This window comes from Channa argus, chromosome 18 (genome assembly GCF_033026475.1).
Source record: "Channa argus isolate prfri chromosome 18, Channa argus male v1.0, whole genome shotgun sequence".
Classification (NCBI taxonomy): Eukaryota; Metazoa; Chordata; class Actinopteri; order Anabantiformes; family Channidae; genus Channa; species Channa argus.
Genome location: NC_090214.1, coordinates 120963 through 143274, shown reverse-complemented (window position 1 = coordinate 143274; position 22312 = coordinate 120963). Strand labels below are relative to the sequence as shown.

The 22312-nt window shown below is 40.3% G+C and overlaps 1 protein-coding gene across 5 annotated transcripts; it reads right to left on the bottom strand.

Moving 5' to 3' along the window:
• Positions 1-735: 735 nt before the first annotated feature.
• On the bottom strand, positions 736-21972 carry fer (fer (fps/fes related) tyrosine kinase). 5 transcript variants are annotated; one of them, XM_067483337.1, is made up of 20 exons: positions 21794-21971; positions 20488-20612; positions 18047-18178; positions 16968-17171; positions 16514-16613; positions 16237-16420; positions 15780-15917; positions 15560-15679; positions 14577-14699; positions 14301-14499; positions 14106-14204; positions 13219-13422; positions 8871-8993; positions 8729-8785; positions 8494-8612; positions 5535-5629; positions 5331-5454; positions 4615-4769; positions 4351-4473; positions 736-2543 (listed from the first exon to the last, which is right to left on the bottom strand). In XM_067483337.1, exons 2-20 carry the CDS (start codon positions 20554-20556, stop codon positions 2407-2409), a joined length of 2505 nt encoding a protein of 834 aa, XP_067339438.1. In that variant the 5' UTR covers positions 20557-20612; positions 21794-21971; the 3' UTR covers positions 736-2406. The 5 variants fall into 5 exon arrangements, with proteins under 5 accessions (XP_067339438.1, XP_067339437.1, XP_067339440.1 ...); XM_067483336.1 differs by having other exon boundaries at positions 13219-13425; positions 21794-21970; XM_067483339.1 differs by having other exon boundaries at positions 16968-17141; positions 21794-21970.
• Between the last annotated feature and the right edge of the window lie 340 nt (positions 21973-22312).

Sequence of the window (22312 nt, the reverse complement as noted above, 5' to 3'; positions counted from 1 at the left end):
GAAAAAAAACAACAGGAGTTCTTATGACAATAAGGGTATAAAAACAAACAAAAAAAATAATAAACTATATTTATGGTTATTATTTATGGTTATTTATGTTATGTTAAACCAATGATAGAAACAATGCTACACATTAGCTGTTTATGATTTATTTTCATAATAAATGTTACAATATTTTTAAAGAGCTTAAACAAATATAAAAAGACAAACTACAGATTAGTGTTGAAACAAACAAAAGAAAAATGTAAAAAAACATCCTTATTTTATTTACAGTAACAGTCAGTAGCTCAGACACTACAACATTTAGGTTCCACCATCACACGTGACCAATCAAAACTCTTGATTCACGTACATCTACTCTCATTTACACTGTTTTTTATTCACGTTTCAATTTTCATGTTTTATTTTGAATTGTTTTTATTTATCATGACAATCAGAAAGTTTACTGAATAAGTGCTGGAAAAACAAAACAATAGCTGGGAATGATTTTTAGAGCCTTATTAGATAGTTTTCTTCAGATGGGAAAAGAATAGATGAATATAAAGTTTAGCTTTAAAAATAAACCCTAATTTTTTTGCCTTTTTAGTATTAAATAAAAAAAATAAAAAAAAGAAAACAAACTAACCAAAAAAACAAAAACAAAACAAAACCAACCAACCAACAACATTTTATTCTTTACCCCACAACAAATTGAAAATTGCTGATGGTCAGAATTCTTTTCTGAATTAAAAAATAAAAAATAAAACAAAGGTGGGCGTGGCCTGAATGATGGCTGACCACTGTTTGGTCAGAATGACGGTCATATACACATTTATAGTTTTAACAACTGCTGCTAGAAACTACTGAAGAATAAAAATACAATCAACAAAAAATAAAATAAATAAAACATACATACAGGTGATTGATTCCCAAAATTTGAATAATTTTTAGTGTTTATAGCCATGGTTACAGTACTACAGGTGGGGGCATGACTTAGCCTTAATCACACCTGCATTTTTACATTTTTAGCTTATGTTGTAATAAGGTTTTTTCTTCTTAACACATCAGAATATTATTTGTGTTTTTACCTAATTTTTTGAGAATAAATAAATTGAATGTAATGTGTTCAAGGCTTTTAGCAGCAGAATTTCACGTTAACACTTACATAAAGGTTGATGTTACACTTAAAGTTATTTATGAAGGTACAATTCTGTGGGTTCTAGGTGAAACATTATCAGAGAGTGGGAGTGTCATAGGAACAGGGGTTTAAACTAGTGCTTGTTGTTTCATTTAGTGTAATAACCTGTGTAATGATATCACTGCAACTTATAGGCTAAGGTATCAGCTCCATTAGCTGGTACTCCACATCATTGCTGCCAAAAGGGTTTCTACATACAAGTTTCAGGGAGTTTTCTCATCTAGTCAACTTCTTGATTTTTTCTTTGGTTAGACTTGGTTTCATATCTGCATATTTTCCATTTCACCCCTGTTCTCCAAAGTCAAAGTCTTTTATGTTGTTTTTAATCTTGAGTGACATGTTAAAGGTCTTATTATTGGTGCATGTTGGAATGATTTGGAGAAAGTGTTTGGATCAGAGCTACTAATGACACAACCACCAACAAGGAGTCCTGCACTAGCGTGGTGCAGATTTTCAAAAAAAACACGCACAAGCCCCAAGGGGTTTTAAAACACACACTGAAGTAAGCATGATTCTAGCTTACAATGGATCAAAGGCCTATCCGGGCTTTTTATCCGGGATCGGAATTGGCACCAGGGTCGCATTTGGCTGGGCGGGGCCACACCCGGTGGGATGGGATTCAAACCTGCGGCCTTCTGCATCCCAACCCCAATGCTCAACACACTGATCCACCATGGGTTGGCTTAGCTCAGACTAAATGTGGTGATTTTCAGGTTAGGAAACTAACAAACTCTCTATAAAACATAGACTTGTTTCACACTTTACAAAGCAGACAAGTTGCCTACACACAGTTTATTTCAACCTTGCTGAAGACACATGCCAACTGCGAACAAACTGTTCAAGAGTTTGTCGGGACTGACACTGCGCCCAGTACAGGGTTTGTGTGCGGCTGTTTTGGTCTATATTAGAGGTCACTGTGTTAAGATTTGCTCAAATGAACAAACTGGACCAACAAACCGGACTGAACGTGGCAGTTGTGAAAATGCTCTACCCAAAAAAAATATGTTAAACATTTGTCACTGTGCTAAGGTTAAAACCACTGTCACACACATGTGCTCGATTACACCTTTTAGTGTTCTTAACAAAAACATTCGAAATATTTCTATCATCACATCTACTTGCTGACCACGCCCACCTAATTTAAAAACAAACAAAAAAACTTTGTTGGTCAGGATGTGACTGAACTTTTTGTCTAATAATTGTATCATTTGGCTAGATGAGTGATGACATCACTTCTTCTTGATGGCAGCTAGGTCTTGCTGAAGTTCAGAGAATTTTGGCCTGTCCTCTGGGTTGTACTGCCAGCAGCGCAGCATCACTTTGTAAACGTCATCAGGGCAACGCTGAGGGCATGCCATCCTGTAACCTAGCAACCAGGATGAGAAGGGTCCAATTTCCATAGTTACCGCTGACTGCGCAACAGTTTTTATTGTAATGTTTATGAAATGGAAGTTATAAAAATCAAGTCAAATAGTAAAAAAACAACATATTTTTTCTATTATAAATGAATAGATATGTGAAAAAAAATTCAGATGGCAAGAAAGTCGATTTATAAACAATTTACCTTATAAAGGAAAATAGGCATTATATGTTGGCTCTAACACAGGGCAGCAGTGTGGAAAACAGTTGATCCTTTGCCTAATGAGCTGCATATGAAGCATATCTGGCAGTTATACTAATTCTGATGGGGATCATACAGAATAGAAGTTGATGAAAGTGTTTGAATGAGTATATTTTTTTTTAAGATATAAAATGTAAAAAAAGACAATTTATTGACACCACTGCTTAAATGCTTCAATAAAAACAGAACATGGCATGTCTGTTCTTAAGCAAATAGTACACAGCTTATGGGTCTGCTTCACCAACATTAGTCTGCTGGTGACCTTTACGGTTGTCAGTTCATTGGTTTTACAAAGTGAGTACTCTCAGTTCCATATGTTCACTTCTTTCAAACAACTATGAAAAATGTCCCTTTAATTCTGCAGTGTTTTTTCAACAAATACAATTAACCTGGGCAGACGACCCATGTTTTTAATTGTCCAAGAGACTGAAACCAATGATTAATCCATTAATCCATCCATGATTAATTAACTATAGGACTATTTTCACTCACTCTACCACAACTGTATTTTGCTATTTGTTTGCATCTTAACGTCAAACGGCAGCTCAGATCACCAGTCAGTAAGGTTAATTCCATTAGTTAACTTGATGTCGGACACATGAAACATGGTGTTGTCTCTCTGCACATGTCTGAAGAAAAGGGCTTCAACACAACTTTGCTGCCTGTGCCAAAGTTTGGCTATGAGATAAGAAGCATCACTCTGTATCAACTTCAAAAAGTTTACTAAGCGTTGCTGGAGAAGTGGTCATTAATTAGGCTGATTTGACATTTTAATTGATCAGCATTTGCAGATGTCTGTGCTCACGCCGCCTATTAAACAAAAATGTTGTGCAGACACACCTGCAGCCTACACTGCCAGCATTTCACTCAGATATAAAAATCAGAGCATGTTTACAAAAGCAGCTTGGTTGCATCTCTGTCGTAACTTGACGGGATGCATTTTATTAGGGAGTGGGAGTAGTTGACCTGAGTATATACAGTAGCTATAGTGATCATGCTACACTCTCCCCTCTCTGTGACCAAGGGCAGAGCTCAGCTGCTTGTGGTGCATAGATCAGAGAAGAGAAAGGACAGAGGGATCCCATGTGAGGACAGATTTAACTATTTTACTAATATTGCAACTCATTGTTAATGTATGCACATCAGTGCATATCATTGAAGTTTTTCAGCACAAATGTTAAATGAGTAAACAAGTACTCTCATAATAACAACAGCAAACTCAGCTCTGACAAACACTGTTGTTTTAATCATAGCAAATTGACAGCTGATCGTGAATTACTATGAATGTGCTTAACTAAAAGGTGACTGTGGTGGAGTGTGTGGTGCGTCTAGCTGATGGAATGGAGAGCTATGACACAAACGATTCAGCCAATCCAGGTTGCAAACTGACAACTAACGAAACATGAGTAGAGGAGATAGTGTTTAGGTGTCTGCATGGTGATTGTTGACATGACTAATTAAAAAAAAAAAATAAATGACCAAAACTATCCTTTTTAAATTAATTTAGTAATTTACGTCACAATCCTTTTTAAAAGATTTTTACACCGTTTACCTTTTTCAACCTGCTCTCTGGCCTGCTGATTGGTCATTCCAGGGTAGGGACACACCCCCAGACTGAATGTCTCCCACAGTAGAATCCCATAGCTCCACACGTCACTGTCAGAGCTATAACGGCCTGCAGCCAATCACAGACCAACTTACACAGTCAACAGTCAAGCACAGCAAGATAGTAAATAGATTCATATTCTTTATGTCTAGGTGAGAGAGATGTTTATGGTATTAGAAAGGTGAGTATCAGGTTTATGACAGATGTTACCATAGTTAAGCGCCTCCGGTGCAGTCCATTTAATGGGGATCTGTTTGAGTCCAGATGAAGAATAAACTCCATCATCCTCCTGACGACTCATCCCAAAGTCACTGATCTTTAAAACACTGCCCTCCCCCACCAGACAGTTCCTTGCCGCCAGGTCCCTAAAAGGCATAAAGGTGCACATAGAAACTAGCTAATATATTGGCTGCATATATGATACTTTAAATGCTCAGTAATAAGTTCAGCTGTGGACACACCGGAAGAGCAACTAAGACTTTCAAAGACTAGACATTTCAGACTGTCAGTATAACTGCCGCAGATTTCTAGTCTGATATTCTGGAAGGAGCACACACCGGATGACTGATTGAGTGTGTACAACACACAGTGATTGTAAATATTAAACTTATTCAAAAATGTGAGGACTGAATCATCAGGTTGTGCCTGAGGCCTTCTCCTCTGTTGAGAGAAGGATTCTGCATGTGAGCATAGATGGCTTCACATGCTCCTACCCAAGAAAGAAGTCCAGTTGACATAATTCCGATAACTAATCCTAGATGACTGAGAATCCTCACCAACCCGATTTAATCTACTGACCGTCAGCACCGACTGACGAGCAGACCAATACCAACTAGTTTTGACAGCCGTCATTACCAAATTTCATTCATATGTGTACCTGCCTTCACCTGCAGATTACACAGTATAAACAAGCGTCAACAACTCACCTGTGGATGCAGTTTTTACTCTCCAGGTATGCCATGCCAGCAGCAGCATCAACGGCAAAGCGAAGGAGCTGCTTTGTCTTTAACTCGTCCTTCTTCTTCCTTAGAAAGGACAGGAAGTCTCCACCTGACATTACACAAACGCACCTAGAAACAGTTAATAAAAATTACCAATACCAAAATAGCAGTAAGAGAAGGTCGACCCACCAGGAACTAGCTCCATGACAATGTAGATTGGCTGTCTCTGCGTACAAACACCAATCAGCTTCACGATGTTTGGGTGGTCATACTGCTTCAGGATCCTGCAGCCAATCACAGAGAGGTAGCATCAGATACCAGCCAACATTTTTCGCTCTCTTTCATCTCTTATTTTTAATCATGTTTATGCCATAGTGTTCTTCTTTTCCTTTCGGCTGTTCCCTTTCAGGGGTCGCCATAGCGAATCATGTGTCTCCATCTAACGCTATCCTCTGCATCCTCTTCTCTCACACCAATAACTTCATGTCCTCTCTCACTACATCCACAAATCTCCTCTTCGGTCTTCCTCTAGACCTCCTGCCTGGCAGCTCCAACTTCAGCATCCTTCTACCGATATATTCACAGTCTCTACTCTGAACATGTCCAAACCACCTCAATCTGGCCTCTCTGACTGTATCTCCAAAACATCTAACATGAGCTGTCCCTCTGATGTCCTCATTCCTGTCCATCCTCGCCACGCCCAAAGAGAACCTCCAGCTCTGCTACCTCCAGTTCTGTCTCCTGTCTTTTCTTCAGTGCCACTGTGTCTAAGCCGAAAAACATCGCTGGTGTCACCACCATCTTGAAAATCTTTCCTTTCATTCTCGCTGATATTCTTGTATCACAGAACACACCTGACAGTTTTCTTTACCCATTCCAAACTGCTTGTGGAGATTCCTGTCTACATCTGTCAGCCTGTCCATCACCAGAGCAAACAAGAAGGGGCTCAGAGCCGATCCTTGATGCAGACCCACTTCCACCTTGAACTCCTCTGTCACACCTGCAGCAAACCTCAACACGGTCTTACGGCTCTCATACATGTCCTGCACCACTCTAATATATTTTTCTGCCACTCCAGACCTCCTCATACAATACCACAGTTCCTCTCTCGGCACCCTGTCATACGCTTTCTCTAAATCTACGAAGACACAATGCAATTCCTTATGACCTTCTCTGTACTTCTCCATCAGCATCTTCAAAGCAAATACTGCATCTGTTGTAATCTGTCTAGGCATGGAACCATACTGCTGCTCACAAATGTTCACCTCTGCCCGTAGCTTAGTTTCCACTACTCTTTTCCACAACTTCAATGTGTGGCTCAACAGCTTTATTCCTTTGTAGTTGCCACAGCTCTGCACATCTCCCTTGTTCTTAAAAATGAGTATCAGTACACTTTTCCTCCAGTCCTCAGGCATCCTCTCACTCTCCAAGATTTTGTTAAACAAACTAGTAAGAAACTCTACTGCCACCTCTCCTAGACACTTCCATACCTCCACAGGTATGTCATTAGGACCAACTGCCTTTCCACTCTTCATCCTCTTCCACGTCCTCCTGACTTCACTTTTACCAAACTTTGCTACTTCCTGCTCCACACCAGTCACCTCTTCTACTCTTCGTTCCCTTTCATTTTTCTCATTCATCAACTCTTCAAAGTTCTCCTTCCATCTTCCCATCACACTCCTGGCACCTGTCAATGCATTTCCATCCTTATCTTTAATCACACTAACCCGCTGCACGCCATTCCCATCTCCATCTCTTTATCTCGCCAACCTGTACAAATCCACCTCTCCCTCTTTCGTGTCCAATCTAGCATACAAGTGCTCTGTTTTTCCTTTGCCACAGCTACCTTCACCTTACACTGCATCTCCCTGTACTCCTGTCTACTCTCTTCAGTCCTCTCAGTGTCCCACTTCTTCTTAGCTAACCTCTTTCTCTGTATACACTCCTGAACAAGTCTTCTTGTCCACTTTCCTCTTTCCCGATGACACACCGAGTAAATAATCGCTTATATAGCGCTTTTTTATCCAAAGTACCCTCCTACCTGTCTCCCTGATCACATTAGCTGTAGTGGTCCAGTCATCTGGAAGAACTTCCTGACCAGAGTCTGTCTTAGTTCCTCCCTGAAAACCTGTCTGATACTCTTTTCACATCTAGAATATTCCTTACTAACTCCTCTTTCAGGATAACTCCTACTCCATTTCTCTTCCAATCTGACCCATGGTAGAACAACTTGAACCCTGCTCCTAAGCTTCTAGCCTTGCTACCTTTCCACCTGGTCTCCTGGACACACAGTATATCCACCTTCCTTCTCTGCATCATGTCAATCAACTCTTTAGCCTTTACTGTCATAGTCCCAACTTCAAAGTCCCTACTGTCTGTCCTACATTCTTATCTTTCCTATTCTCTCTCTGCCTTCCTCCTCTCCTTCTTCATAGTCTTAAATTCTCATAAATAACCGCTATAAAATGTTGTTTTGAGAAATATATATTTGGGGTTTGTTTTATTGTCTTCTAGGAAGAGGATCTGTTGGAATTAATTTCTTTTGGGTGTTTTTTTGCTGTGAAAATAAGTGTGTGAGCAGTTTAATCAAGGAGAGTTGAGACATGTTTGTATTATTATGCCACCTAAACAGTGTTGGGCTGGGTACTGCTTAATTGAGGGTGGGTAAGAAGAATATGTATGTATTATTTAAAATTTGTAGTACTTTGTATAGAGGCAACCATTTACTATTTACCAATAACAACATTATGTTATGTTCTATTCTGTCTGTCACTGATACAGTGACGAATCTACCTTCCTGCGCCACAGTCATGACGCAGGAAGGTAGAGCCGTTGTCCACCAATCTCGCCGTTCTTGGTTCAATCCCTGGTTCCTCTGGTCACATGCCGAAGTGTCCTTGAGCCTGAAGCCCATTTTAGTTGCTCCCGATGAGTGTTGGCCAGCTGCAGAGCAGCTCCCCCATCGGCGTATGAGTGTGAGTGCAAATGGGTGAATAAGAAGCAGTGTAAAGTGCTTTGAGTGCCAATAGGTAGAAAAGCGCTATATAAGTGCAGTGCAGACCATAAAAAGAAAAAAAAAAAACTAGATTATTCTTGTGTGTCAGTTTTTAATGATAATTTGAATTATTATTTATTAATAAAATCAGACCTGGCTTCGGACAAGAAGCGGATCTTTAGCTCTGGAGGTAAATCTTCTTTACATGTTTTGACCGCAACCGGCGATTTGTCACGCTGCAGCGTCCCTTTAAACACCTCGCCAAAGTTACCCTGCCAACCGGCCAACAGCAGGGCATAATGGGGCATGTAGGTACAGAGACATAGTGAGATCATGTTAAAATCTGTTAGATACAAATTAGAAATGTAGACAGTGTAGGTGAGGTAACCTTTCCTAGCAGCTCCCCTAGGACCACATCCTCGTGGTTTAGGATCCACTTCTTATCCTGCATAGAGACAAGCTCAGCACTGAACTATCTTACTGTAACAACCTGTATTTTGGTGTGAACATCTACTAGATACAATGGTTACCTTGACAACAGGGTTGAGCAGCACCACCCCAGATTTCTTGGTGATGACCTGTTTGGTAGAGAAATGGTGCTCGATGAGCTGAGGGATGGTGGAGAAGCCGGTCCCTTCAAAACGGTACTGATTCTAGCAGAGAGAGGGGGGTTAACATGTTTATTCTGTCATAGATCCCTAAGTACCATACAAAAATATGCAGTTTGTTTTAGGGCTGTCCCAAATAATAATATTGGGATTTTTGTACTAAAGATCAAAAAGCAGTGATCCATGCTTCCACCAGACACATCAGCTAAAAAAACTTTCCAAACCTTGTTCTTGTTTGACAAAGTAATAAAACAGCTACAGTAATTGGCTGTTTGTCTTCACGTTAAACTGTGTGCTAGGTGGGATTGTCATTTTCTCTCTCGTGACTAATCAGAATAATCCAGGCTTTTAGTATATTTTTTATTGCTACATGGCAAACAAGTTACCAGTAGTTGCAGTAAATTCTCAAACAAAACAAACAAGACCCAGCGTTCATGATATGCACGCTCACGGGGCAACTGTGGCACAGGAAGGTAGAGCGGTTGTACACCAATCTCACAATTGTTGGTTCAATCCCTGGCTCCTCCAGGTCACATGTCGAAGTGTCCTTGAGCCTTGAGCAAGACACTAAACCCCAACTTAGTTGCTCCCGGTGAGCGTTGGCCAGCTGCATATCAGCTCCCCCCATCGGTGTGTGATTGAAATTGTGAATGGGTGAATAAGAAGCAGTGTAAAGCGCTTTGAGTGCCAATAGGTAGAAAAGCGCTGTATAAGTGCAGACCATTTACCAAGTGCAGACCATTCATGAGGCTGTGCAATTGGGTAAATAGTTGAAAGGGGTGTGTTAAAAAAAATAGCAGTGTGCAGCACTGAGGTCATCAAATTTGTGAAAAAACAGGTGTGAATCAGGTGGCCCCTATTTGAGGATGAAGCCAGCACTTGTTGACCATGCATTTGAAAGCCTGAGAAAAATGGGTCGTTCAAGTTATTGACAGCGTACTTAGATTAAAAAGTTGATTGGATAGGGGAAAACCTATAAAGATTATAGGCTGTTCAGCTAAAATGATCTCCAATGCCTTAAAATGGAAGGCAAAACCAGAGAGACGTGGAAGAAAACGGAAGACAACCATCAAAATGGATCAAAGAATAACCAGAATGGCAAAGGCTCAGCCAATGATCAGCTCCCGGATGATCAAAGACAGTCTCGAGTTACCTGTAAGTACTGTGACAGTTAGAAGACATCTGTGTGAAGCTAATCTATTTTCAAGAATCCCCCACAAAGTCTCTCTGTTAAAAAAAAAGGCATGTGCAGAAGAGGTCACAATTTGCCAAAGAACACATCAACTGGCCTAAAGAGAAATTTTGTGACTGATGAGAGTAAAATTGTTCTTTTTGGGTCCAAGGGCCACAGACAATTTGTGAGACAACCCCCAAACTCTGCATTCAAGCCACAGTACACACTGAAGCATGGTGGTGCAAGCATCATGATATGGGCATCTTTCTCCTACTATGGCAGGGGTGGCCAACCAGTCAGAGAATAAGAGCCACATTTTTTACTGTGTTACTGCAAAGAGACATAAAAAGACACATAAACATCACCCCATCCCTTCCTCACACACACACACACACACACACACAAACACACAGAACTCTGCTCAGCTAGATTTATTGTAAATGTCACACACCAACATTATAATGACAGAAATTGACTCCTACAGTACTAAGACCATAGGCCAGTCATTTTCAGCAATTGACATTGTGTGCACTGTCTCTCACACACAAACTCTCAGTTCACCCAAGCCCACAAATGAAATATAATAATTTACAATAGTGTTTTCTATGTTTTACTTTTACTATGCATGTTGCTTAGTGGGACTTCAGGCATTCCTTGCCTTGAATAATCTTCTTTAAATCTGGCTTGTATTCCGTTGTTGCCACTCTAAGCATTTCTTTCACATGGGTGTCAATCAGAACAGATCGATGATTTGATTTTACGTGTTTCAGGGTAGAACACACAGACTCTCAGACGTATGTTGACCCAAACATTGACAGTATCTTAAGCGCAGCCCGTTTGACATTAGGGTATTTTTCCTTTGGCACACTTTTCCAAAACTCAATGGTCCCTTCCCTTAAAGCAGGTTTCAGTTTGTCCTCCTCACAAACATCGATCATCTCCAACTCAGCAGCCTTATCTGTGACTAGTGGGGCTTTCAAACAGTCTGTCTCCACATTAAATGGGTCGACGAGGAACGTAATCTGTGGCCTTTTCAGTTGAAGATCACGGAACCGGGTCACAAAGCTTTCGTGGAGGTTTTCAATCAGTGTTGCACACAAATTGTTTACTAAAATGATCTTGCCCCTACTGGGAAATTATGAGGTATTTTCATCTCACGCATATGTGCGTTTGACGAAAATACCGTATTGAACTCAAGCAAAGCGAACACACACATAAAAAAAAACACAAATACAAACTTTGAAATGAACGCAAGAGCCACATGAAACCAGCTCGGGAGCTGCGGGTTGGCAAGGCCTATACTATGGTGTTGGGCCTATTTATTGCATACCAGGGATCATGGATCAGTTTGCATATGTCAAAATACTAAGAGGTCATGTTGCCTTATGCTGAAGAGGACATGCCCTTGAAATGGTTGTTTCAACAAGACAATAACCTCAAACACACTAGTGAATGAGCAAAGTCTTGGTTTCAAACCAACAAAATTTATGCTATGGAGTGGCCACCCCAATCCCCTGACCTTAAACCTATCGAGAACTTGTGGGTTGATATCAAAAATGCTGTTCCTGAAGCAGAACAAAGAAATGTAAGTGAAATGTGGAATGTTGTTAAAGAATCATGGTGTGGAATAACAGCTGAGAGGTGCCACAAGTTGGTTGACTCCATGCCACACAGATGTGAAGCAGTTTTAAAAAACTGTGGTCATACACCCAATTATTAGTTTAGTGATTCACAGGATTGCTGAATCCTAGAAACAAAAACGTTTGTACAACATAGTTTTGAGTTTGTACAGTCAACAGTAGACACTGCTATTTTTTTAAACACACCCCTTTCAACTAATTGCCCTATTGCACAGCCTTAAGAGCGTGCATTTCATGAATGCTGGGTCTTGTTTGTTTTCTGAGAATCTACTGCACCTACTGGTAACTTGTTTGCCATGTAGCAATAAAAAATATACTAAAAACCTGGATTATTCTGTTTAGTCACATTGTACTGCTATTATTTTGAACAATACTGTATTTTAAGGAACACAACATTGCATATGCCTCTAACTGTCTGAAGCTGACACTCTCCTAGAAGTGCGTTCGGGGCAGTACAAAGTGTACCTGCGTGCCATCTACGGTTTAGAAATGGTTAAAGCTATTTTATATTGTAAAAAACAAATAAATTAATAAATATCTGAATACCAAAACTGAAAACAGAATAACTATGCAATAAATGCATATTCAACTAGTTGAATATTCAGATCTAGCATTAGTAAAAAAAATCAAAAAACAAACTTCTTTTCTTCTCTTTCTCATACTTGCATCTCGTGAAATGTGAACACTTTTCTGATAGGACTTTGCTTTGATGTATTCTCCTTGCCATAGATTTTTGCTTACCTTCTCACTTGTAAGTCGCTTTGGATAAAGGCGTCTGCTAAATGACTAAAATGTAGTAAGTTGTTAAGTACATGGACTTGAGTAACCAGGTTCCAGTCAACTTTCACACTTTCACTTTAACTTTTTCAGTAGACAGGGTGAACACTGAATCATTATCATTAAAGTGACGCCACCCAATTTTTTAGTCTGAAGCTAAGACTAACACAAAGTACTTTATAGAAGTCTCAATAAGTTAATTCAGAGTGTTTGCGCTGTATAGCCCCTGCATTATGTGCCCATGTGCCTGTCTCCTTCATGCCTAGCCACTCCAACATATACACACTTACGGAAAAATAAAACAAACGAATAAATAATACTAATAAATTAATAGCCTTTTAATTTTCTTTTGTAACTACAATGTTAAAATCTGTGTACCATGAATGCAAAAAATAACAAATTAAACAAATCAGAGGTTGTAGAGAAATTAGATTACTGCATGTTTATGTAACTGTAAACTGGTTCCCCAATTATTGGGGGTGTTGTAGTGTGGCATGGTAAGCCATTTTTTACAATGTGACGATATGGTTAAAAAAAAGTGGAAAATTCATCAGAATACCAAGTCACTTAAACAGTGAATAGAAGAACTTACTAATAACACTAACACTGCAGACTGAACCTGCAGAAGAGACACTGAATCCAGCTGTGTGTGTGCGTGTGTTTGTATTTGGTTACGTACGTCAGCAAACTGAATGATGAAGTGTCGTCTCTGCTCGTCAGAAAACACCGACAAAACATACTCTCCCGGTTTACCATGACTCTCTCGAACCAGGAAGTCTCCCTGTTGCCGTAGTAACTCCTGAGCCTCAGTCCGGGGGATGGCACCATGGTACCACTCCTGGTCAGCCAGGGGACGCTCTGAGGTTGGTATCACGTCGAAGAACTGCTGCAGGGGGAAAGTTTTAATTTATTAATTAGACTATATTTTTATACATTATGAAAACTCTCAGTTGTTGATGGAACAAAACAGGTGGAAAACCCTGACTTTCATCACCTGCCAGTTGGAGCAGGCTGTCTCTCTTATATTAAACTGTCTCCTCGGCTTCTTCTGCTGAGAAGAGACTCTACTGGATAACCTCTATCAGTCTTGGATTTGGATTGTATAGTCTACAGTTCAAGTTATTTGCACATCAACAGTCTAACAGCCTCAACAGTTTCATAAAACTAGTGAGAGATTTCTTGACTCTCCAACAGTTTACTACAGTCAGCACATTGAGCAACCTCTGGGTGACGAGAGACCAGTAGCACCAACTGTGGGGAGAGTGAAAATGTCAAGCTTATGCCGTTTGTCTGCCTGATCTGGCACATATGAGCTCTGGACAATGTCCAGAGAATCAGGTCCTTTGACCTTGTCTGGAGTTGTCATTTCACACCTGAAACACACAGCGGGACAATGTCTGTGTCAGATGTGTTCTCACATCTCAAATTTCTAGTGATGTTACTGAGTCAGATATTTCAGTTCTTACATGCAGCTCCTCCAGGTAAAGTCTAGAGAAGTTCAGGGTTACACTGCATGTCTGAAAAATGTCTGGGGAACAACATAAGTGAATAGGTGTAGAGTCTGACCGAGGAGGAGGAGCCTAGCATGGCTTTAGGAGATCGGATCATTCCAGCTAGAGAGTGACGCAGAGTGTCGAAGCGAGAGCCTTTGTCCTTCGTTTTATCCTGAAATCACAGAAAACAACAGAACGTATTTTATAATTTCAGGCAAAGCTGAAACTGACTTTATTCTAAAGGGCAGCTGGATAACAGGATATTTACAGTGGAGCTGACAGAGCGGGCATCATCCTCATATGGCAGCACTGGGGCAGGAGGTGGTGGGGGAGGAGAGGCAGCAGCAGCCATCTTGGCATCTAGCACGGCCTTCTGTGAGGCGAGGCGGGCCTCAGAGCTGCGCAGCGACTGGACAGCATGACGAAGCTCGAGAAGGGAGAGCTTCTGACTGAGCAGCAGGACACAGCTGAGGGTGAGAGAAAGAGAGAGTCAGCAATCAGAGAGAGAGAGTTGACAGGTAGTTCATCTTCATCATCTTCTCACTCGCTCTTCTTCTCTGTGCTTTGCTGACTCGTCTGGATTTTGCTGTCTAGGTCATCAGCCAATGCTTCCTTTGTCCGCAGATTCTGCTGAGTCAGTGTCAGCTCCTCTGCCGCCGATGACAACCTGAGAGATAAAGAGAAGGTGGATAAATGAAAAACAAATTAAAAAAAATCAAGGTGGCAACAAACATCTGTAATGTAGAACAAAAAGAACTTTAATTAGATAAGAGGAAAATAAACAAACAAACAAAAAACAAACAGAAAAATGTATTATATCCAATAAAACATGTACTTCCAACTTTACCTTCAGGCACAGGTAGCTTTTATCTTTCAGAACTTATAACATACTGTATGTGACAATGCAAAGGAGTGTAAAGCTAGCTGTAAATTTTAGTGTCTGTTTTTTATCAGTTTTATCATTAATAATTTTAAAGAACACACAAAACTCTGAATGTACCGCAGCCTGTCTTGAGTAGTCAAAGTGATGTAAGAAGAGCTGGATTATTTTTCAGTTGTGTTTAACAGAGTTATACCTTTGTTCTCATTCAAAAAAAGGCTGGCTCTTTGTATAGAGTTTTATGAATGTAGTCATGAAAAAAATAGACCTCTGGTCAATGAATACACCTTGGGCTGTGTTTGTGGGCATTAAGCACAAATGACACATGACCCAACATGCAGTCTGTGTAGACAGCTACATTGTTTAAAATAGGATCAATTTGACGAGTGAGTCTCAAAAATGTGACTGACATGGTTTTGGTATAAACATGTCAGGAGGGTTTTGTTACTCTTTGAAACTGTAAAATTTAAATAAAACCCACATTTAATCCTGGGATACTAAAACATTATGGAAAATTCAAAGTTTCAAAAGTTTGTTTTCCTTACAAAAAAGAAGAAAAAAAAAGATGCTGGACAGTTACTGGTATGAAAATGAAATTTGTACCCTGCCAGTGTACCCAAAAGAACAAATACTTTGTAGGAGCTCACATGGCCTGTAGGCTGTCAGCTGTCAGTGTGTTCCACAAGATCTCATTGGCCGGAAGGTTGTCGGTTTCCTCCAATAAAGAAGCATCAAACTCCACACTTGCTTCCGGAGTCTCTGGAGACCTAAAAATAAAAATAAAATAATAATAAACACAGCTAACATGGTAACAAGAAGTCAGAGATGCTATCACAGCGGTAGCCAGGGTGTGGCTTGATCTCTGACCTGTAGGCATCTATGAACTGTTGGTACTCAGCCAGGGGATCAATCTGGTCAACTGCTGCTGAAATCTCCTGGTGGATCCTGACAATCTCCTCTGTCAGCAAGCTGCTTATATCACAGTACTCCTCCAGGATACTTTTACTGCATTTTTTAAACAGAAAGCAATCAGTGTGCCACTGTGTCATTCAACATGTCAGTCAGCATATCACTAGGTCAGTCAGAGTCCATCAGTGTTACTATGTCCATCAGATTGTCATTCTTTCCTTGAGTGTAACCATTTCTGTTGGCGTGTCACTGTGTCCATCAGTGTGTCACTGTGTTTTTCAGCCTGATACATTTTCAATGAGTTTGTCACTCATTGTGTCTGCTTGTGCATCAAGCTATCACCGTGTCAGTCACCATGTCCACATGTCACTCATCGGGTTGTGTCTGTCAGCATGTCCGAGGTCACATTACTTACAGCGCCATCGTCATGTCCTCCTGCATCCTCTGCAGAGCGTCGAGTAGAGCGGGTGCAGCACAACGTTGGTGTTCATCCTGTTGTGTTCGAGCACCGCACACCGCCAACACATACTGGTTATGAAGGTTGTGGAGCTTTGCTGTTGCTTTGTCGTAACGCTCACGGGCACGCTCCGCTTCGCGGCCTGTGATTGGATGAATCACAGAGAGGGAAAAGAGTCAGCGGGTTTTAAAAGACAAACTATTTCTCACAGTATCTCAGAGTGAGGGGCAGAAACCTTTAGCCACAGCTTCTCTGTATTTCTCCTTCGCTGTGTTTGCCTCACGGCTTAGCTGGCGATACGTTGCCTTCAGCTTCTCCAGGTCACTCCTAGTTACCTAACAACAACAAAAACAAGCTTACTAAAAGGTAGATGAAGAAAATTAGATAAAAATAAAATTTTAATAATGCAATTAGTAAAATAACCTCCAAACACATACTAACATTTTTGTACAGCTATTAGAGAACATTCATTGACATAATGCATTCCCTTGATGCTTACCGTAACCATTCCAACTTAATGTCTATCCCTAACACTAACCCAAATGCAGTTTTAAACCTAAAATCAAGTCCTAATCCTCAAAAATCCTTCATAAAAATCCTAAAGGGGTGTGAGAACGTGAGGACTGTTTCTTGTCAAAATGTCCACACCATAGAAAACTCAAACCAATACCAACACACCGTCCACAGACCTTGTGGTTTTGGCTCTCCAGCTGCTGATGAAGACTCTGGTAGCTCTTCTTCACCTGCTGCTTATCCCGTATCAATGTGGCCAGGCGGTGCAGAGGACCCGAGTTCAAGTCGTCAGCATGGCTCCTCATCACCCGACCTAATGCCTCAGTCTGACGGACCACCTGAGACCAAGACTGAGAGAAAGAGACGGGCTGAGACCAGAACTGAAAGAGAGAAATGGGGGCAGCTGTATCTCAGATGGTAAACTAGGTTCCCAAATGTAAGTGGTTAATGTACCAAACCCTCCTGGATACATACTGAAGCGATACTGGCAAAGCCACTGAACCCCAAGTTGCTATCAAGAGACATGGACTGACAGCAACCAGGACTGAGAGACAGACACAGGCTGAGACCAGGACGGAAAGACAGGGACAGACCAAGAACATTTAGGATTTATGCTTTCTAGCTGACCTTAATTTAACAAATTAGTATATATTTAAAATGTGAAATTATTAAGTGCTCTTGAACAATAGGTCTGCAAGTCTGTTTTCAGTTGATCCAGAAACAAGGTCCCCCTTTCAATTTTGATGCCACAACTTTATGAAGCATTAATAACACTGTAAATCTGTACTACAAATGAAACATTTACCCTGTTTTGTAATAATAATGTAACATAACAATTTTCTGAAGAATTATCCAACAACATTCATAGACAGGACTTGCAAAGTAAAAAATATTTATGAGTAGCTTCATATATGTACCTGGGAGAAAGGCTGAATGGAGGAGATCGTTAAAGAAGCAACAGCGATACACACACACAAAAAGAAAAGTGAGAAAGCTGAATTTTCTGTCACTTTGAATGTGAGCCAGGTTTCCAAAATTAGTCTAAGGAGGAGGGGCGGAGGAGAAATCAGGTTACTCTTCTGCATGTTGTCCAAAATTTCCAGTAACTAAGTGTGTGTAATTGCTGTTCTCCCAATACCTGAAAAACATGATTTACTCGAGAAAGCTGATTTCTCCAAGTATCCTGGTTAATTAAATGCAACTCAGAGACACAGACAGGCTGAGACCAGGTGTGACTGACAGTAAGTGAGCTAACCTTGCTGACGGTGCTGATGTAGTCAGCAGCTTCCTGTTTTTCAGTTTGCTGAGTCATGCTGAGCAGCAGAGCGGCATACTCCTTATCGCTCTTCACCCGCTGAGTCATGAAACGCTTCACCATCTCTAGCAGCTGCAGGAGACACATTGTTAGACTGGTCTTTACAGGGTGTAAAGTCCACAAGGAAATATTTTTACAATTCACTAGAAATATTGTCAACATATTTAATGAAGTAAATAAGGATTTAATAGGACCTGACGAAGTCAGTATTTTAACAGATGAACATTAAGACATTCAAAATAACAAGTCTGTGATAAAGTTAGGACTGAAACATTCTAATAAATGATAAAAAAAGATTTTATTTGTGATGTTGTAGATCTCCAGACATTGCACGAACACCTCTGTTTATGTCGCCATGTTGGCAGATTACTTCAAAATACACTCAGCATCATCTCATTTCTTAACCAAGTTTTATTTCTACTGTCCAAAAATCACAAAACTTTGCCACAGTCTCTGAGCAGTCTCTGTCCTTACACCTTCTAACCAGATATAAGAAAACTTACCAAAAATAAATTTGTTAAAGAAAAGCATTTATTACATAGTCTACATACAGGTGTAATGGGGGAGACCCCACTACCTATCAGTGTAATTTTAAGTAGTTTTCAAATAAATATTGCAACTTAACAGAACTCAACAACTTAATAGCTGCTTTTACATGCTACAAGTTTTAAATATAAGACACCCCAAGGCTTAATTTGCAGAGATCTCCCCTCCACTGCGTGTGAGCGAGTGACAGTGGACGAAGACAGTTTGAAGACAAAAACAAGTTTATATGCAGTGCTGCTAACTAATAATAATAATAATAATAATAATAATAATAATAATAATAATAATAATAACAATAACAACAACAACAACAGGTAAATGGTCTGCACTTATATAGCGCTTTTCTACCTATTGGCACTCATAGCGCTTTACACTGCTTCTTATTTACCCATTCACACTCACAATCACACGCACATTCATACACCGATGGGGGAGCTGCTATGCAGCTGGCCAACACTCACCGGGAGCAACTAAGTTAGGGTTCAGTGTCTTGCTCAAGGACACTTCGACATGTGACCGGAGGAGCCAGGAATTGAACCAACAACTGTGAGATTGGTGGACAACCGCTCTACCTTCCTTCGCCAACACTGACGCCAACACTGACGCCAACACTGACGCCAACACTGACGCCAACACTGACGCCAACACTGACGCCAACACTAGTCTTTTTTTCTCTTTCGGCTGTTCCCTTTCAGGGGTCGCCACAGCGAATCATGTGCCTCCATCTAACTCTGTCCTCTGCATCCTCTTCTCTCACACCAACTAACTTCATGTCCTCTCTCACTACATCCATAAATCTCCTCTTTGGTCTTCCTCTAGACCTCCTGTCTGGCAGCTCCAACCTCAGCATCCTTCTACCAATATATTCACAAAAGATACAACACTAGTGTTAAAGAAAAACACATTAGGTCCATTGTTTGGACTTATTTGGGTAAAAAATTAGAAGAACGTGACATTAGCTTTTATTACTGGCCTAAGTGCATAGAGCTGCTGGCACTGCCATTTGAGTGACAGCTAAGGAAATAATAGTCCTAACTTGCTGAATCATTCATTATTTTAAATCATTCAAAAACAATGATTTTAAATCCTCAAATTATTTCGGTATATCGCCCAGCCGTAATTAAAGTTGAATCATTCAAGTGTTATTATTCACACAGTTTCTGCCAATATTGCTGTGTTCTCATTGAGGGCTGTGACACACCAAGCCAACAATTGGCCAACAACCAACATTGGTAATCATCTATCGTCTTGCATTTGCGGTGTCCCTCACTGTTGGAGCTATTTGAAATTCTGTCAGTGGCTAATCAGCTGATTCAGTGGTTGTATCAGCATCAGTCACGACAGACACGTGTTTGATTAGATTTAGCTATAAACCATCTGTAATGAGCCAGATTTATGTGCGAAAAGCTAACACTGCTTTGATTACAGTTTGTTTATCCACAAGGGTTGGAAATCGAAACTTGATTCCAGATTATTATTGAATTACAAAAGCTAAGTCCCAGTTAGCAGGAACAAAAACTAAATTCCTGATTTACTTATCTGTTCCTAAAAAAGGACACATGTCCGGACGTACATTTCCAGCAAGATCTGTCTACATGACAGCATTGTGCATCAACACAACAGCATTTTCATTTGTTTCAATACAAGATACAATGCATGTCTTACATTAAAACCTACAACACAGTGTAGCCTGTTTCACATATGAACACCGGACAATGTCAGTAGAAATCCGCCCTAGACATTTTCCAAAGTTACGTTTGACACATGCAACACACAGCAGGAGATCGCCTGCACACAGTATGTAAAATGCCTCAACGGTTTGCAGAGATTTGTACCTTCAACTCCCAGTCCTGCAGCTTCAGTAATCCCTCATGGGAATTCCTTAGATCCCGACCGAACCCCATCCCGAAAATCAGAGTTACTAACAGCAAGGGTGAGTCGGGAATGATCACATGGTCGTCTATGAGAGAGAACAGAGATTACTATAATGAAAATGTACTAATATTCTTAATATACTTATCTTTATTAAACTGGTAATACACAGTATCTTCATTCTGCTTTCTTGTATTACAATAATTCTAAACTGTGGTACTGCAACTTAAAGTCAGACAACTCCTTCCCATGCAGCTGAAACTATTCAGAAATTTCATATTTAACACCAAGCTGCCAAAAGTATAAAATCGCTTTTCTTAAATCACTCAGCAAATTAAAACTGATTACCATAAGTGACCACGTAAAATTGCTAAAATAACGCTCAAGATTTTAAAAGTTACGTTAGTTTCAATTTCTATAGATATGTATATCCTAAAGATAAATACAGGTAAACCAAACATATTCTTCAGTTCAATATAAATTACCATGAAAAAAATGTTTAAACAGATTTAAATGACATTTTAAATCTTAATTTTTAATTAAATTTAACTTTTGTCCAAAATCAAATTGAAACTAACCAAAAAATACATTTATAACTTTTATAAAGTGCAACTTTAAGCCAAACCACTTCCTGAATTATTAAAAACATTTGAAATTCTTAAATTTAACTAGGTTTAAGTTAAAGGTTTAATAGTTTAAATCACTTGAGGAAACTGTCAAACATCTCCTTCCATAACTATTTAGAACTTTACACAAACTTTCTCCCAAACAGCTAATAAGCTTAACTATAGCCAGCCCAAGCCAACTTTACCCATAAACGACAAAAAACTGTATAGATTATATTTTTACATCTGTTTTTAACGTCTGAAAGCTTTAAATTCCATCAGAAGTCGAATTAAACTAAGGCTAGGCTAACGCTAGCTGCGCCCGTTATTCCATTAAAACTAATGGAAAACCGAAGCAAGCACGCTAGCAGGCTAACGGCAGCTCTCCATTGGAATTAAGGGAAAACTGGACCTAACCGCCTTAAAACGGTTGCAAAACTTTATAAAATCTAAAGTTATAATATAACTAACTAACTAACTAACTAACAACTAAATTTAGCGACAAACACGTTTTCTCTGTCCGAACGTGTTTTCTGCGCTTTTCTGTCGGCATTTAAAAGAAGGATGAAGCCCAGAGACGGAGGGGGAGGACTGGGACACAGTCGGGAGGGGGGTACGCCGTTTTTCCACTTCTCTTCGGCCGTTTTCAGTCACGTTAACCCACCGTGAAGCTTCTATGTTCGGCTGAAGGCTCGATGTCCGGTCACCGCGATTCTTTGCTGTCCTCTTCCGGGCTCATGTCCTCCTGTTGTCCATGTTTTCCTCCTCGGTTTCCCCGGCAGCTCCTTCTGTCGTCCGGCTACACAGCTAACGGCTAGCAGGGAGGGGCTTCCGCGGGAAACGGAAAAGTGGGAAAGGGAGGGGGCAGTGAATCCGAAACTACATTTGATTAACATTTAATGTGATCTAGTTAACGGGGTTGGTCCATGAGCCTGGCAGAGGAGAAACGTGTCCCTCTGAGAGAAAATGTCTTGAGTCTCTGTGGTGGTTAATGGCTTAGAGACACCTCGGTCCCGTTGATTATACACATTCACCGAGTGACTGTGTCAAACCCAGAGTCCTACTCGTGAGAACCAGCACACCTCTAACCCTCTGTTTGGTCTCTCATCCATGTCCAGGCTGTGGGACACACCTCAGATCCCCCTGAAGACTGTAGAGGTCAATTGATAATTTGTAAATCTGG